The sequence below is a fragment of the Aquila chrysaetos genome, chromosome 12 (assembly GCF_900496995.4).
Source record: "Aquila chrysaetos chrysaetos chromosome 12, bAquChr1.4, whole genome shotgun sequence".
NCBI classification, from domain to species: Eukaryota; Metazoa; Chordata; class Aves; order Accipitriformes; family Accipitridae; genus Aquila; species Aquila chrysaetos.
The window spans coordinates 31,998,505-32,012,305 of record NC_044015.1 but is presented as its reverse complement, the minus strand read 5'-3'; the positions used below and the strand labels follow the sequence as shown (position 1 = coordinate 32,012,305).

The window sequence follows — 13,801 nt, the reverse complement described above, 5'->3', positions numbered from 1 at the left end:
CGATCAGGCTGTTCCTCACTGTGTTCATGCTGCGGCTTTCCCTGACTGTGATGCGCAGTAGAAGCCTTGCAAAGGCACAAGCCCAGGGGCTGGCAGGGGCAAGGGCCGGTCCTGGGGGGTGTGCAAGGGGCAAGTGGCTTCAGTTTAGGGACTGCGGGACTGGAGATCAGCCTGCCTTGAGGGGCAGAAAGGGCCCTTCCATCCTTGCCTGGCACTCAGCACATCTTAAATGGGAGGAGAAAAAAACCAAAGCAGCGCTTGCAAGTTAATTTTTTAATTGCGAGGAGCAAGAGGCCATCACTTGCCCCACACCGGGGCTAGCCATGCTCTGGGTGGTAACTGTGACAAGTGGCCGTGTCCATGGCCCCCGGGTTATCCACTCCCCGCTGGCAGCCCCTCATCCCCCTGCGTCTGGGGGTGTTGCTGTGCCTGCGGTGTTCTTGGCCATGCTGCAGGCACAAATCTCGTTAAATTAAGATAAAACTAAGGTAGAAAGTTCTGCACATGAGGTCAGTAAATCACTGGGAATCCAGGGAGGGGGAGAAAACACCTTCCACCCTGGGGGATGCTCAGAGCCCGCTGGACTTGGCCCTAAGCAACTCACTCCCACACTGAGTTGGCTCTGGGTTGACCTGGAGACATCCCTTGGTCCCTGCCCACCTGGGTCATGCTGCAGGCACCCGCTGGTATCTCTACAGCCACCTATTGCCCTAGGGTTGGAGCGGAGAGGATGGGGAGCTGAGGGAGGAGGATTGCAGCGTTGCCACTACTGCTGCTGGTCCATATAGACCTGCACAGCCTTCCACAGTGCCCGTATGTTGCCTTCCCCGAAGCCTGGCGCTCCCCGCCGGTCAATGAGCTCCAGGAAGAAGGTCTCCTCGGAGAAGATGGGATGGGTGAAGATCTGCATCAAATACTCCTGGGAAGGGCCCTCTGCGGCATCAGTGCCCGGCCGGCCCTTGTCCCCAGGGGCTGTGGTGTCCAGCAGGATGCCGAGCTCTGCCAGCCTGTGGGGGTCCTGCCCGGCCACCCGGATCTCCTCCGCTTTGCCCACCTGGGTGTAATAGGTGGCAGGGGGTGTGAAGAACCGTGCACCCCGCTGCTGCAAAGCCCTGGTCGTGGTGACAATATCGGTGGTGCGGAGGCCGACGTGCTGGATCCCGGCCCCGCCGTGCTGCTCTAGGAAGGTGTCGACTTGGTTGGTGCCGTCCTTCGAGAGGGACTCGGCGAGGATGAGCTTGCAGCCGTGTGCCGGGGCGCCCTGGGCGCTCTGCAGAGCGAGGAGCAGCATGCCCACCCCCTGCCCCCCGAGCACATACCCCTCGGCCGGCCTCTCCTGCGGGTTCAGCAAGAAACGGCGGAAGCCGAAGCAGTGCTGGTACCAGTCCAGAGCCGCCCGGGCGCCGCCCCGCGGGCAGACGTATGTGATGTGGTCGAAATGGGTGATCTTGACCCCGTCCCCCGTGGCCGAGGGGGCTCTTTGGATGGGCTGGAAGCCGGGCAGGAAGGGTCCCCGGTAGCGGGATCGGTCCAGAAGGGTATGGCTGATGTTGCCCACGACGGAGCTTGCCACCCCGTAGGTGACGGAGCCGCCGTCATCCCTCACCTCGGTGGGGGGCACCGGCAGGGAGCACCCCCGGCTCTGCAGCCGCTTGCAGAGCCCTGGCACGTCGTCCACCTCGAAGCAGACGTTGGAGGCTGTGCCCAAGGTGGGCCGGGGGTCCACGTCGTAGAGGAAATCACGGGAGGAGGCGCCGGCAGGTCCCGGCACCAGGCGCTCGTTGACGAGGAAGATGGCGGATCCCCGTCGCAAGGCCAGCTGCCGGACCCGGGGCGTCTCCCGCATGGCCACCGGCTGGAAGCAAAAGGTGTTGGCCAGGTCCTGGGCCCAGCCCTTCCTGTAGGGCATGTGGAGGGAGATGAAGCAGGGGCGGCTCAGCAAGGCTGCCATGGCTGGGCAGGCTGCGGGGAGGACGCACGGGGTCAGGGGGGGCTTGCTGGCCGCAGGAAGGAGCCATTCCCCCACCTTGCACAGAGCCCGAGTGCATTTGCGCGCACAGATGCACGTGCGTGTGAAGTTGCACCCCTTAAATTTGTGTCTTTTAAATAAATGGGTCTCACAGGCCAATATGCATTGCGCAAGGGCACCCACCTTTGGGATCAGCTGCAGAGAGCTGCCCAAGGAGGCTGAGCTGTCCCGCCACCCCTTCGCTACGCTGCCCTGCCCCACGCCTCTGCCTGGGGTTGCAGAGGAGGAACGCCCTTAGCCTTGGCTGCAGCCCAGCGGGTCCCCTCTGGACCCGTGTGTCCCTCAAGGGTGCCGCAGGGAGGTTAGTGGGGAATCCGGGTGAGGGAAGCGTGCTGCGTGTGTAAGCAAGACTTTGGGGACAAGGGTTGCGGGGGGAGGGAAATGTCCTGTACCAGCAACCAGGAACATGGAGGTTGGACTGGTAAACATGGAGCGACACACTGGTTACAGCTAAAAGGCTCCTGTGCTGCCCCAGTGCTTGTCACTGGTGTCCCACAAACGGCAGGGGGGAGCAGTGGGGTCACCGCAGGTTGGTGTGCCCTTCCCCTCCCCAGCAAGGACAGTGTGGAGCTACCTGGGGCAGTGACCTTGCCCTAGGGGCACAGAGGGCGAAACAGGAGGGACGCTGCGGGAAAAGCGACCTCCCTCCCCACCCAAACACCCGTCACACTGAAGGGAGAAAAAAAAGCTCTGTCCAAAACCGCACTCGGCATCGCCTCTCAAGAGCATCCCACTGAGGTTTCCCGACCCCGTGCCACGCACCAGCTGCCCTGGCCGAACCCCACAGCGGTGCACTTAATATTTCCATTTTAATATTAAGCAGGGGACCTGCTTAAATATTTCCTTCCACCTGCCCCCAGAGAAGGGCTGTGCACCGAGCTCTCCCTGCGCCGGCAGGCACAGGGCTCTGCCAGCCTTGGGGGGGGGGACGGGGACGGGGGGAGGCTGCGCTGCAACCGGGCACCCCCGCCTGCCCCGGGGGAGCAGGGGACCCCGCAGTGCCCCGTTAGGACCCTCAGCTGCTCCCACACCAGCCCGGGGAAGGGGGTGGGAGATCCTTCCCGGAGCCCCTGCCGCAGCGAGCACATGGGCAGGGGACAGCGCTCCCTCCCTCCCTCCCCCCGCGGCGCTCCGCGGGATCACCATCGCTCCGGCATCGCCGTCGGCCCGGCCCTGCTCCCACCCAACCCCCCCGTCACCCCCAGTCCCGCCACCCACGCCCCGCACCCACGGGGGGGGGGCCTGCGGGGCCCTCGGCTCGCCCTCGGCCTGCGGCTCACCGGGGTCAAGGCTGCAGGCGAAGGGGATGCCGGGGCAGGGGCCGGCCCTGGAGAGGCGGTTCAGTTCGCTCCTCCCCGGCACGCAACAGGACGTGGCGGGACGGGGAAGGGGGTTGGCGATGCCGGCGAGGCTGCAAGGCAACCTGCCCGGCCGTGGGGAAGCTCTCCCTGGCGGGAGGAATTGGTGGGGAGCCATCCTGGGCAAGGACAGGGCCGGCACACGCGGCGTGGGGCAGTGCCGGTGCGGCGTGGGAGCTGCCGCGGCACGTATAAAGCCAGGGACGCGTGGCTGCCAAACGCTGCGGGTGCCGAAAGTTTCTCTCGAGCCCGGAGGTGCCGGGTTGTGTTTGCAGAACAAAAAGCTGCCCACGCTGATCACCGCGGGCACCGCGGCTCGGGGATGAGCAGAGGGAGGAGAGGAACCGGCTGCCAGGCGGTGGCTGGGGGTCCCCTGCCACCGGTGATGAAATGGCTGGTGTCTGTGCTGGGTCATTCCCTGCCAGCCCAAATCCCTTTGGGGCAGGGCGTGCAGCAGCATGTACGTGCCTGTGCTGGGTGCTTCACAGTTCCCCGGGGTACCTGGCGGGGGTTTCGGGGGGAGCAGCCTGCAGATGGGGGGGGGGTGACAGCTCTGCGGAGGGTCCGGCGTCGGTCACGGGATGGGTCTGCTCCAGGCTGACCCTGCGCAGCTGCGCCTGCTCCCCGATCCCAACCTATGGCCCCACATCCTTGCTGACATCCCTGAGCTCCTCCAGCGGCGATCCCCTCCCTCCCTGCTGCTCGTGGGTGTTTTCGGATGAATCCCCCCTTCTTCGTGTGTCCGGGACTGTGTCGCTGCCCCCATTGTGTCTGTGTCTGCTGCCCTTCCCTGCCTTATCATGTTTTTGTACAGAGCCCAGGTACGATAAACTGCTCAAATATTTGTGGAGATGTCCGTGTGTGGCCAAAGTGGTGAGCTCCTCTTGTTTGGGTTGGGGGGGTGTGTTGGAATCCACCGGCGCTGTGATTTCCCAAGGGAACACCGGCTCCTCATGCCACCACAGCCCCCCCAGCACGGGGCCGGGCAGGAGGCACAGGACTGGACACTGGGGGCTTGCTGTGGGGCCAGGAGTGGCCCAAGAGCAGCCGTGGCACCATGTGGCAGGACAGCACGGCCTTTGGGGTGGCACCTCGCAGGGCAGGGAGCTCTGGCACCCCAGGGGTGTGGGGCAGGTACCCATCTACCCATCCTTTTGGCTGCAGGGTGGCAGAGGCTGCCCTGGTGGCTCCCCCGGTACCTTGTGCATGGATGGCACTGTTTGATGTCACCCCACGGTCCTGCAACCCTTTGGTGCAAGCGGTGCCCTTGGCAATGCCCCCGACCCTCCTGTGCCCGTGGGGTAGTTTCGAGCGTCCGTGCCCATCTTTCCCCCGCAGCACCGCCTGGCACCCTCTGTACCAACCCAGCACCAGGCACTGCTTTGCCCCAGCATGGCTCGGGCTGGGCTGCGGCAGCAGGACCCCGAAGCCGCATGGCACCGAGGGGGACAGTGCCTGCCTTGTTGCCGTCCCCCGAGGCAGGCGGTGGTGGCCGGGGAGCAGTCCTGCTGCTCCAGCCAGGCTCTTCTCCTCCCTCCTGGGCGGGGAGAGTGGACAGGAGATAAAAGGGAGACCAGGGCCAGCTGGGCATTGCCGAGAGCTGCTGGGGCTGGGAGCGAGGTCTGGCCAGAGGACAGCAGCGAGGAGAAGTGCGGTATTGAGGGCTCATTCTCGCGGGGGAGAGGGCTGGGGATTGGGGGTACATCCATCCTGACCAGACCCCGCAGCCCCCTGCTCCCTCCCCACCTCCCTGGATCATCCCCCCCCAGCCCCATGTCCTCCCCCGACCATTAAATGTGCTGCATCCTGGAGGGACAGAGCGTATTGTGGGGTGGGCAGGGTTCGGGGGCTGTGGGAGGAAGGGACTTCAGGCAGATATTGGGGGCAGGGGGGTTAAAGGCTCTGTGCACCCCTCAAGCACTTCGTGGGACATTGAGGACTCTCAAGGTGACCTGAAGGTGAAACCATCCCTGTCCCAGTGACTCCCCGCTGGTGCCCGAGACGATGGGGGCTGCATCCCTGCCCATTTCTGGGGCAAAGGCAGACCCCCGGGTGCGGCTGGGTTTGGTTTTTGAGTCAGGGAGGTGGAGAAGGCCCATGGGGGGAGCAGGACCTTCATCCCCCCGATGCGTAGAGCGGATGCCTCAGCACCGGGGGAGACCGGGGCACCCGGCTGTGGCAGTGGGTGCCCACAAAAGCTGGTGGCGAAGGTGTCGTGCTTGTCAGGAGCTGGGCACCCCAATCCCCTCACCTCATCCCCCTTTCTTCACCCCCGCCCCAGCACGAGGGTCCCGGCTCCCAGTGCCGTGCTGGGACCAGTCCAACACTGCCCACCAGTCTTTGCCCCAGAGGGGGGTGCGGGGAGGCGGTTTGGGGGCTGGGAGGACCCCGTTGGGTGGAGCCCCCGGGGCAGAAGGGAGGCAGAGGCCAGTGGTGGGGGATCAACGCCCTGTTTCCCCCCGCCAGGGCCGGGGGTCTGGGATGGGGCTGCTGGTGCTGGCCCTGGCTGCCTGGCTGGGGCTGGGGCCGGCCTTGGCCTCCGAGGGGGCGGCCAACAGCAGCCGGCTCTGCCAGGAAGCGCCGGCATGGAGCGTCAACGGCTTGAGCCCCATGGCAGGGGCAGAAGGGCAGGTGACGGTGGTGGCCCTGCTGAAGGCCAGCTGACACTTCTGCCTCCAGCAGGCCCACAGGTGAGCCCTGCTCCCCCTACCCCAAACCTGGCCCCGCCATCTTGGGGAACGGCGTGGCGGTCCCCCAACCCGGCACCCCCCCTCCCAGCACCTCCTTCTCCGCAGCCTCGGGGGCCTGCAGGAGAGGCTGGCCCGGCAGGGCACGGTCGACGTCCGCTACATGATTGTCAACGAAAAGGCGCCGCTCTCCCGCGCCATGTTTGGGGAGCTGGAGCGCCAGGCCCCGCCGGGCGTCCCCGTCTTCCAGCCGGAGCCAGAGGAGCCCGACATCTGGCAGGTCCTGGGGGGTGACAAGGACGACTTCCTCATCTACGACCGGTGAGTGTCCCCCATCACAGCTGAGGCTTTCCTGGGGGGTTACGGAGCATTTGGTGGGCTTCCAAAAGCTCCCCCATGGCTGGTCTGGGGTGCCCCCGCCTCGAGCCGGGCCATGGCTTCTCCCCGCAGGTGCGGCCGCCTGGCTTTCCACATCCAGCTGCCCTACAGTTTCCTCCACTTCCCCTACGTGGAGTCGGCCATCCGCTTCACCCACAGCAAGGACTTCTGTGGCAACTGCTCCTTCTACCCCAACGCCACCCAGGAGGTACGGAGCAGGGAAGCTGACTGGAGCCGGGCTCCCTTCTCTCCTCTGGCATTGCACATCAGGAAAAAAACCACCTTATCTTCATGTCGGGGACAGGCTCTGAGTTGGCAGCCGCCCTTGGCCGTGGCTGAGAGGGAAGGTGATGAAAGGTCTGGAATAAGGGCAGTGAAATAGGTCAGAGCTTTCAGGCTGAGAAGAAACAGAGTAAAGGGGTCATAGCCCAGGTCTGGAAAAGCTAACCAGGGTTGCTGGCTGTTCTGCTATAAGAAAGGGGCAGGCAGTGGACCCAGAGGTGGCAAGCTCAGAGCAAAGAAAAGGATGTAGCTCCGGGCTCAGCCGGCAATTAGTCACTTCCTAGAAGAAAAATCCATTTAGAAATATCAAATGCAAAGTCCCTTTCCTGGCTCAGGAATTCCCCGTACCACAGACAGCTTGAGCCAAGGGATGTAGGTACAGAGGCTTGTGCTCTCTGTGGTCCAGTCTCTCCTGTCCTCCCTGTGCCCGAGGTCAAGGCTGGAGAGCCTTTGCTCTGACCCACACAGCTTTGTGTATGATGGATGCTGGTCTTCTTTCATCCCAGCGCACAGGCATTCACCCAGGCTCACTGCGGGGCTCTGTGTGCATTCACATACTGCACCAGCCCTTGTGTTACTTTCCTCAGGCTAACAGTACCATGGAGGTCCCTGTAACCCCGAGCCCGCTACCCGAACAAGAGGGGAAGGAGTCAGAGACCACCATCCACCAGCACAACCCCCTCCGTCCTCACTACCGCCACGAGGTCAGCAGCGAGAGAGCCACAGGCCGGAGTGGGGACCACGAACCTGCCACCCGCACTCACCACCACCACAGAGACCGCAGCCAGCCCCATCACGAGGGGAAGAAGCAGAAGGAGGGAAATGAGCACTAAGCCAGGCTGGGCAGCCTCGCAGAACCCAGTAGTGTGCAGACCACGTCAACTTGCTTCCCAGAGGCACGGAAGGACTTGCTTTGGGCTGCTGGTCACCAGCAGCGTTGGAATAACAACCCCCTCCAGCAATCCCCACGTGGGTTGTACTCCCACGATGTGACCAGGGATGAAAATCCCCCTCAGACTCCCCGAGGTGCTGCATTTTCAGCCCCAGGGCTCAGTTCTGAGCCTTCCTCTACCGCTGCCTGCCTTTCCGTGCTCAATGAAGCCTGCCGTGCAAACCGGGAGGTCCCTGGTCACTGCTGGCTGACACTGCACGGAACAGCAGGGCAGGGGTGGAGGGGCCAGAACTGGGATGGGAGCAGCACTACCGGCACGCTCTGCCCATCCTGGCACCCCTGGGTGTCCTGGCTGGGGAGTGAGGGGAGGGACAGTGTGTGCCCCGCAGGATGTGATCCCACTGGATGGGGACACTAGGAGCGGTGGGAGGTCGCAGCTCCCCATGGTCTAAACCCTGTACCCCCATAGCTGTCACGTCCTGGGGACCCTCCAGGCCTTGCACACGGGTATGTGCAGTGGTGATGGGTGGCCGCAAGATGGTGGCCTTGTCCCCTCTTGGAGACCTAGGGGCTGTATCCAGGGCCCACAGCCCTGGGAGGACGGGGGTGAGGATCCTGGGGTCTCTCCTAGGGGAGAAGCGAGATGGGAGGGCGATGCGGATATCCAGAGTACGAATAAAACCTCTGTGAAGCGAACCCTGCTCAGTCTGGCCTCTGGTGGGGCCCCTTCCCCAGAGAGGGTGGGAGGCTCGCTCAGCACCGGGCTGGCCATGGGCTTTTCTCTGGGCACAGGGACTTGGGGCTGGATGTGGACCCCATGAAGCAGCAGCCGGTGGTGATTTGCATTCCCCTGTGCGGAGGCCTGGAGGTAAAGGGATTGAAGACCGAAGACACCCCATCTCTTCATACCTTGCCTCCTGCCAGGGTGTGAACCCAGGGCTTAGTCCCCTCCCAGGGCAGGGCATTAACCCTGCACTGCCAGGAGGCAGTTTGGCACGGCACCTCGATCTCTGGCTTGTAGGTGTGATGTTGGGGTGCCTGCCCTGAGCTGCTCTTCCAGGGCCAAAGTTCCCACATGGAGTCCAAAATCATCTCGGGCATCTTGTTCCCGGTGCCCAGACCAGTCCCCGTTGTGTGCATACTGTGGGGCTCCCAGCCCTCAAGCAGTCCGGTGCTGCATCCCTGGCAGGCAGTCGTGCCTGCCTGCACCCTGGGCAGCCCCCATGCCTGTCTCAGCCCCATAGCCCTTCACTCCAGCTCCGTCCATCATCCCACACAGCCCTACTCGACGCCTCCCCTAAACTTTCCATCCTCTCTCCGGGCCCCGCAGCCTGAGTGGGGAGCAAAGAGATGTTTTTTTTCTGCTCAGCGTTATGCAGCGCCATGTGTGGTGCATGTCCTGCTGATGATGCTCTGAGCTGAATTTCTGCACCCCTCTACCCCGTCTCTGCGGGGGGATGCTCTGCCCACGGTGAAGAGAAGCTGTTCCTCGTGGGGATGAGGACAACGGGATCAGGTGGGTCTTTCTCACCAGCCTGGGGGAGCCAGCCAGGCTCTCCCATGGGGTGCTGGCTAAGACCCTGCTCCCCTTCCTCCATCTCTCTTGCTCCCTCCCCCCTCCTCGTCCTCCCCCTTCCTCTTCTACCTGCTCCCAGCAGCCCACAAGGGCACCTCTGTCTGCTGCTCCTGCCATCAATATTGAGGTTATCTTTTTCTTCTGGCAGCTGCTGTAATTGAAACAAAGCAGGCCGGGCCTCACGGGCTCCACTCCTCTCGCTCATTTTGCCGGTGCTGCTGAGACAACTAATTCATCTTATCGATGCGTGGTTGGCCTCTTTTCCAACAGATCCAGGCAGAGCCGTCTCCCCACCACGGCTGATGGGAGCAGTCTGTGTCCCTGCAGAGTGCTGCTGGGTGCTGCCCTGACCCAGCCTCTAGTCCTCAGCTGGGTGTTGGCCACCAGCAGGAGATGCCAGGGGAGCCAGCAAGGGGGAAGATGTGCAGACTGGAAGGATGCTGATGGCTTTTATCTCTTTCTTTTGCCTTCTGATGCTTCCTCAGCCCTTTTGTTAAATTCCACATCCTTTCCTTGCACAGCTCCTAAAGGTGTCCCTGGCAAGGAGGTGACAGGTAATGAGTGGGGCATACAGGGATTCCCTTGCTGATGACCGAATCTGCAATGAGCAGTGGCAGATAGAGGGATCACATCTGGTGCTGGGTGGTTAGTCCAGTGGCACTGTGGTGCACTGCTACCATTCGGTTATCTCCCAGCAGATGAAATTCCAGCCCTGAAGGCTTGGGTTGGTATTTTGCTTTGGGTAGAGAAATTGAGGCGTGGGAAAGAGCTGTGACACTTGTTTGGGTGAAGTTCTACATGTCTGAGTAATGGCAAGGGTTTAGGGTGGAGCTGATGCTACTCCATATATTATTGCCCAAAGGCCTGGAGGGTTTGGGGGTGCTGTGCTTGGGGCCCCCGTGGCATCGCTCCCTCCTGAAAGGTGCCAGAGACCTGGAGCTCTGCAAAACCTGTGTTGGTGTCTGCACTCCTGCAGCACTGAGGGAGATCTTTGCTCCGAGTGGGGTGGAGGAGAGGTGTTTTGGAGGAGTTAACAGGCTCTTCACACCGCTGACGTGTCAGGGGATGTTGCTGTTAGTAGGAGTCAGAGAGCCCCAAGGAGTGCTCAGATGTCAGGGGGGCTCGCTCAACAGGGGAGGGTCCAGAGCAAGAAACTGGGGCTGACTTCAGGTCCTGGCAGTGCTGCGCCCTGGTACCCTGGTGTCTGTGGCTGTGCCACCACCCCGGAGGAGGACAGATCCCAGTCCCACATCACATGCAGCCTTGGCCCTGTGTGCTGCTCCTGCCGAGGGCCAGGCAGATCCTCTCGGGAGAGGGGGAACAGCCAGTCCTAATGTCAACAGAGGCCTCTTGTGCAGCAATGCTGTGTCAAGAAGAGGAATGGGTCCCTCCTCCTCCGCCCATTCATCTGGCAGCCAGGGCTGGCATGCCGCCAAGCCAGGCTGCTTTGGAAACATTTCATTGAGGAGGCAGCTGAGCCTAGGAAAACAGAATGAAAATATACAGAGAGATCACTGTTGTTAGGCAAAATAAACGTAGGCGGCTGCATTTCTGTCCCCCAAGTCCAGCCCAGCGGGCCCCTCTTGCTTCTATGGGGTGAGGGTGAATACTGCTGCCTGGGGATGGCAGCCATGTATCTCCATCTTGGGTTAGGAGCTGGGGAATGAGGGCTGGAGAGATCATCCCCAGCTTTGGCCAACTTGCTGATGTCCCTGGTGAGTAGGTCCAGAGTCATCTCGGTGTAGCATCGGCCAAGGAGATGGGACAGAGCAGAGGAACAGCCACAGAAATGAGCCAGCCCCAGTGACTTGTGTCCCCTGTCTGGCCATCGGTGCTGGAGGCTGATGAAGATGGAGCTGAAGAAGTGCATCAGATACTGGCCTTGTTCATTCCCATCTCCCTCCCCAGCATCAATCATGGGTCCTGGCTAGGCATGAGGCCACCAGCGGAACAGAGCCCAGTCCCTGGGTTTTCAAAGCCCAGTTACTTGGCATGCCCCATCTTTCGTCTGCTGGCAGAGGGAGAGCAGAGTCACCCCAAAGCAGTTCCCAGGGACAGAGGGTGGAGGCACCTCTCTGACTTTTGAGCAAAGGTGTATTTAACAGGTTCACCTCTCCCGTTGTTTCCCCCATAACCTCTCTCCTCCCTTCAAAGGCCTCCAAGTCTCTCCATGGTCATTTGCTGACCTACAGGAGACCCATCCCACCTCTTTCCCTCCCTCCTGGTGGGTCCGGAGCGGTCTGGGGGAGGCAGAGCTGGAGCCCCAGCCCCATGGGATATCAAGGCTCTCACCCCTGCACAGATGCTCTCAGTGCCACTGTGGTACAGCTTTGAGTGGCTTCACCTCCTCTCTTTGTCCACCCAGCATGGACTGGCTGTCGCTGTGCAAGAACAAAACAGCCGTTTCTCTGTGCTGCTGGTTTCTAGCCACTACCTTTGCTCGCTGTCGATGGACGATGGCATGGAGGGAACAGTTTGCTTCTGTTATTTATGGTTTTGGTCTGGGGGTTGAAAGGAGCCCAGTGTGAGCCGACAAAGCCCAACCAGCACCTCAGGAGACACACATCTCGCTAGCCCAACACACATGGATTTGCAGCATGGAGCAGATGCCCGAGGCTGGGACTGGATCCTGTGCTGGTCCGTGCATTCACAGGAGCTTTGCTAAAATTCTGGCTCCCCTCCTCTTGCCCTCCCACCAGGAAAGCAGCTAGCAAGCTATTCCTTTTTCGCTGTCATGTGAGGGAGATTTGCTGTGTCTCTCTCCACCTGTGTCTCCTCAAGACGAGCTGGCTATGACGCTTGGTTTCCAGCTGAACCACGATGCAGCACCGAGCTGCCACGTCCTGCTCTTGCACTGGGTGGGCTTCAAGTGGCGCAGCCTCGTGCCGGGACTGCCAGCACCTCTGCTGAAGCGTTGCCGACGTCTGCTGCCGGCTCCTGCGCACAGAGCGATGTGTGAGGACAGGCCGTCGTGGAGGGGAGCTGGGATGGGTGGGCTCTTAAAGGGAAGGTCGGCGCGGTGCAACCTCCCCTCGTCCCACTGTGCCCCGACTGCCCAATGCCGAGGGCAGCACTGGGATCTGGCCTCACGAATGGGTCCCCGCGTGGGCTCTCTGCACCGCAGGGAGCTGAGATTTGTGAGCATCCTTCACGAGGAGTATACCTGACCTCCTTGTAGAGGAGCTGAGGGAAGGGGACAAACCCACGGAGTAGCCTCTGAGAGAGAGCACTGCAATGCCTACCAAAAAGACACAAAGCCTGACCTGGGGGTAGGCAGCTCCGCAGCTACTGTGAGGCCCCTGATAAAACTATAAGAGAAAAGCTGAGTTAATGGTATTCCTTGGTTTTTACTATGGAAGAGGTCCCAGGCTGGAGGCTTTTATTTCCATGTGGATGTGCCTGTGGAAATGACTTTGGAATCAATTGTTGAAACGGATGGTAAGGAATGACCCAGCCCAGATGCTCCAGGTGTCTGAGTCCGGCTCCTGAAACCTGCTGCTGGCAGCGCCCTGGGCCGACGGCAGATGTGACAGTGGTGGACCTAGCGGTGCCTGAGGGACTGCAGCTCCCTAGGGCTGGCAAAATGGTGCAGACCACTGTAAGGACCAGCAGGACCAGGCACGAGGAGAAATATTATAAACTGGGCTGAAATGATTTGGCTTTTGCCAAAGCTGGTTTTTTTATCAGTTCCCCACCCCCCTTGCCACCCAGCCAATCAGCATGCAGTAATAAAGCCACACAGCCAACTAGCAGCCAATGATGTGGCCAACCAGCCAATCAGCCCTGTGAGACTGTAGCTTCCCAGCCAATCAGCCACGCGGCATTGTAACCTCCCAGCCAATCAGCCATGGGGCATTGTAACCTCCCAGCCAATCAGCTGTGCCCACTGCAAGTGGCGCGGGGCCGTGGCAGGCGGGTCTGCGCACGCCGCGGGAGCCTCTCCCGGCCGGGCCGGCAGCCCGTGCCCGGGTTTTCTGCCTTCTTCTCCCTTGTGCCACCGTTAATTACGCTCCGTCACTAAGGTTCTGTAGCTTCTCTTTGAGTCTGAATTTGTCCGGCTTTCAGCCTCTTCTGCGTTATTTTTTAGCTCGCAGAATCTGTATGTTATCTTCTCCTCATTACGGATCTTTTTCTTTTTTCCTGAAAAAGTGAAGTTGGTTCAGTGTGTTGTTTCCCACCTGTTTAATTTCTCCCTCCTGCCCTAGAAGACCATTCCCCGCCCCGAATTATTTACGTTTTAATTACCATTTGCAAAGTGTGTTAAATGCAGAGCGTAAAAGGTTGGGACAACGCAAAGGGGTTATGGTGTGATCTACCCTTGGTTCTCTGCCCAGGGAAGGGGAGCGGGAGGGATGAGCCCCTGCCCTGGCCTGACTCCGACTTCCCACCCGGCTGGACCCTGCGACCCGCTTGCGCCTCCGAAGCCAGGGCAGACCCGATGCTAAGGGCTAACAGGAGGATTGTTTAGGCCTCGCTTTTTGCCATCATACTCCTGTATCCTGCAAAATGATTCCCCGGTTATTTTTGCATCTCTAATTAAGGGGAGGGAGCTTCAGCGGCTGAGAGGGGGGCGATCGGCTGGGGGGCTGCTTTCTGCTG

The 13,801-nt window shown here is 61.2% G+C and overlaps 2 protein-coding genes across 5 annotated transcripts; one reads left to right on the top strand and one right to left on the bottom strand.

The window, feature by feature from the left end:
- Positions 1–258: 258 nt before the first annotated feature.
- Positions 259–3,357, bottom strand: HPDL (4-hydroxyphenylpyruvate dioxygenase like). 3 transcript variants are annotated; one of them, XM_030033972.1, is made up of 2 exons: positions 3,310–3,357; positions 259–1,898 (listed from the first exon to the last, which is right to left on the bottom strand). In XM_030033972.1, the coding sequence occupies exon 2, from the start codon at positions 1,844–1,846 to the stop codon at positions 767–769; it is 1,080 nt and encodes a 359-aa protein (XP_029889832.1). In that variant the 5' UTR covers positions 1,847–1,898; positions 3,310–3,357; the 3' UTR covers positions 259–766. The 3 variants fall into 3 exon arrangements, with proteins under 3 accessions (XP_029889832.1, XP_029889830.1, XP_029889831.1); XM_030033970.1 differs by having other exon boundaries at positions 259–1,962; positions 3,310–3,354; XM_030033971.1 differs by lacking the exon at positions 3,310–3,357 and adding an exon at positions 2,226–2,507 and having other exon boundaries at positions 259–2,164.
- A 1,662-nt stretch (positions 3,358–5,019) lies between these two features.
- On the top strand, positions 5,020–8,322 carry LOC115349493 (selenoprotein Pb-like). 2 transcript variants are annotated; one of them, XM_030033862.2, is made up of 5 exons: positions 5,020–5,036; positions 5,854–6,077; positions 6,183–6,395; positions 6,525–6,660; positions 7,322–8,322. In XM_030033862.2, the coding sequence occupies exons 2-5, from the start codon at positions 5,869–5,871 to the stop codon at positions 7,565–7,567; spliced, it is 804 nt and encodes a 267-aa protein (XP_029889722.1). In that variant the 5' UTR covers positions 5,020–5,036; positions 5,854–5,868; the 3' UTR covers positions 7,568–8,322. The 2 variants fall into 2 exon arrangements, with proteins under 2 accessions (XP_029889722.1, XP_029889723.1); XM_030033863.2 differs by having other exon boundaries at positions 5,025–5,041.
- The last annotated feature ends 5,479 nt before the right edge of the window (positions 8,323–13,801 follow it).

What these genes read in the sequence shown, in the direction of transcription:
- HPDL (XM_030033970.1), bottom strand. Translation starts at nt 1,951, where the DNA reads ATGGCAGCCTTGCTGAGCCGCCCCTGCTTCATCTCCCTCCACATGCCC.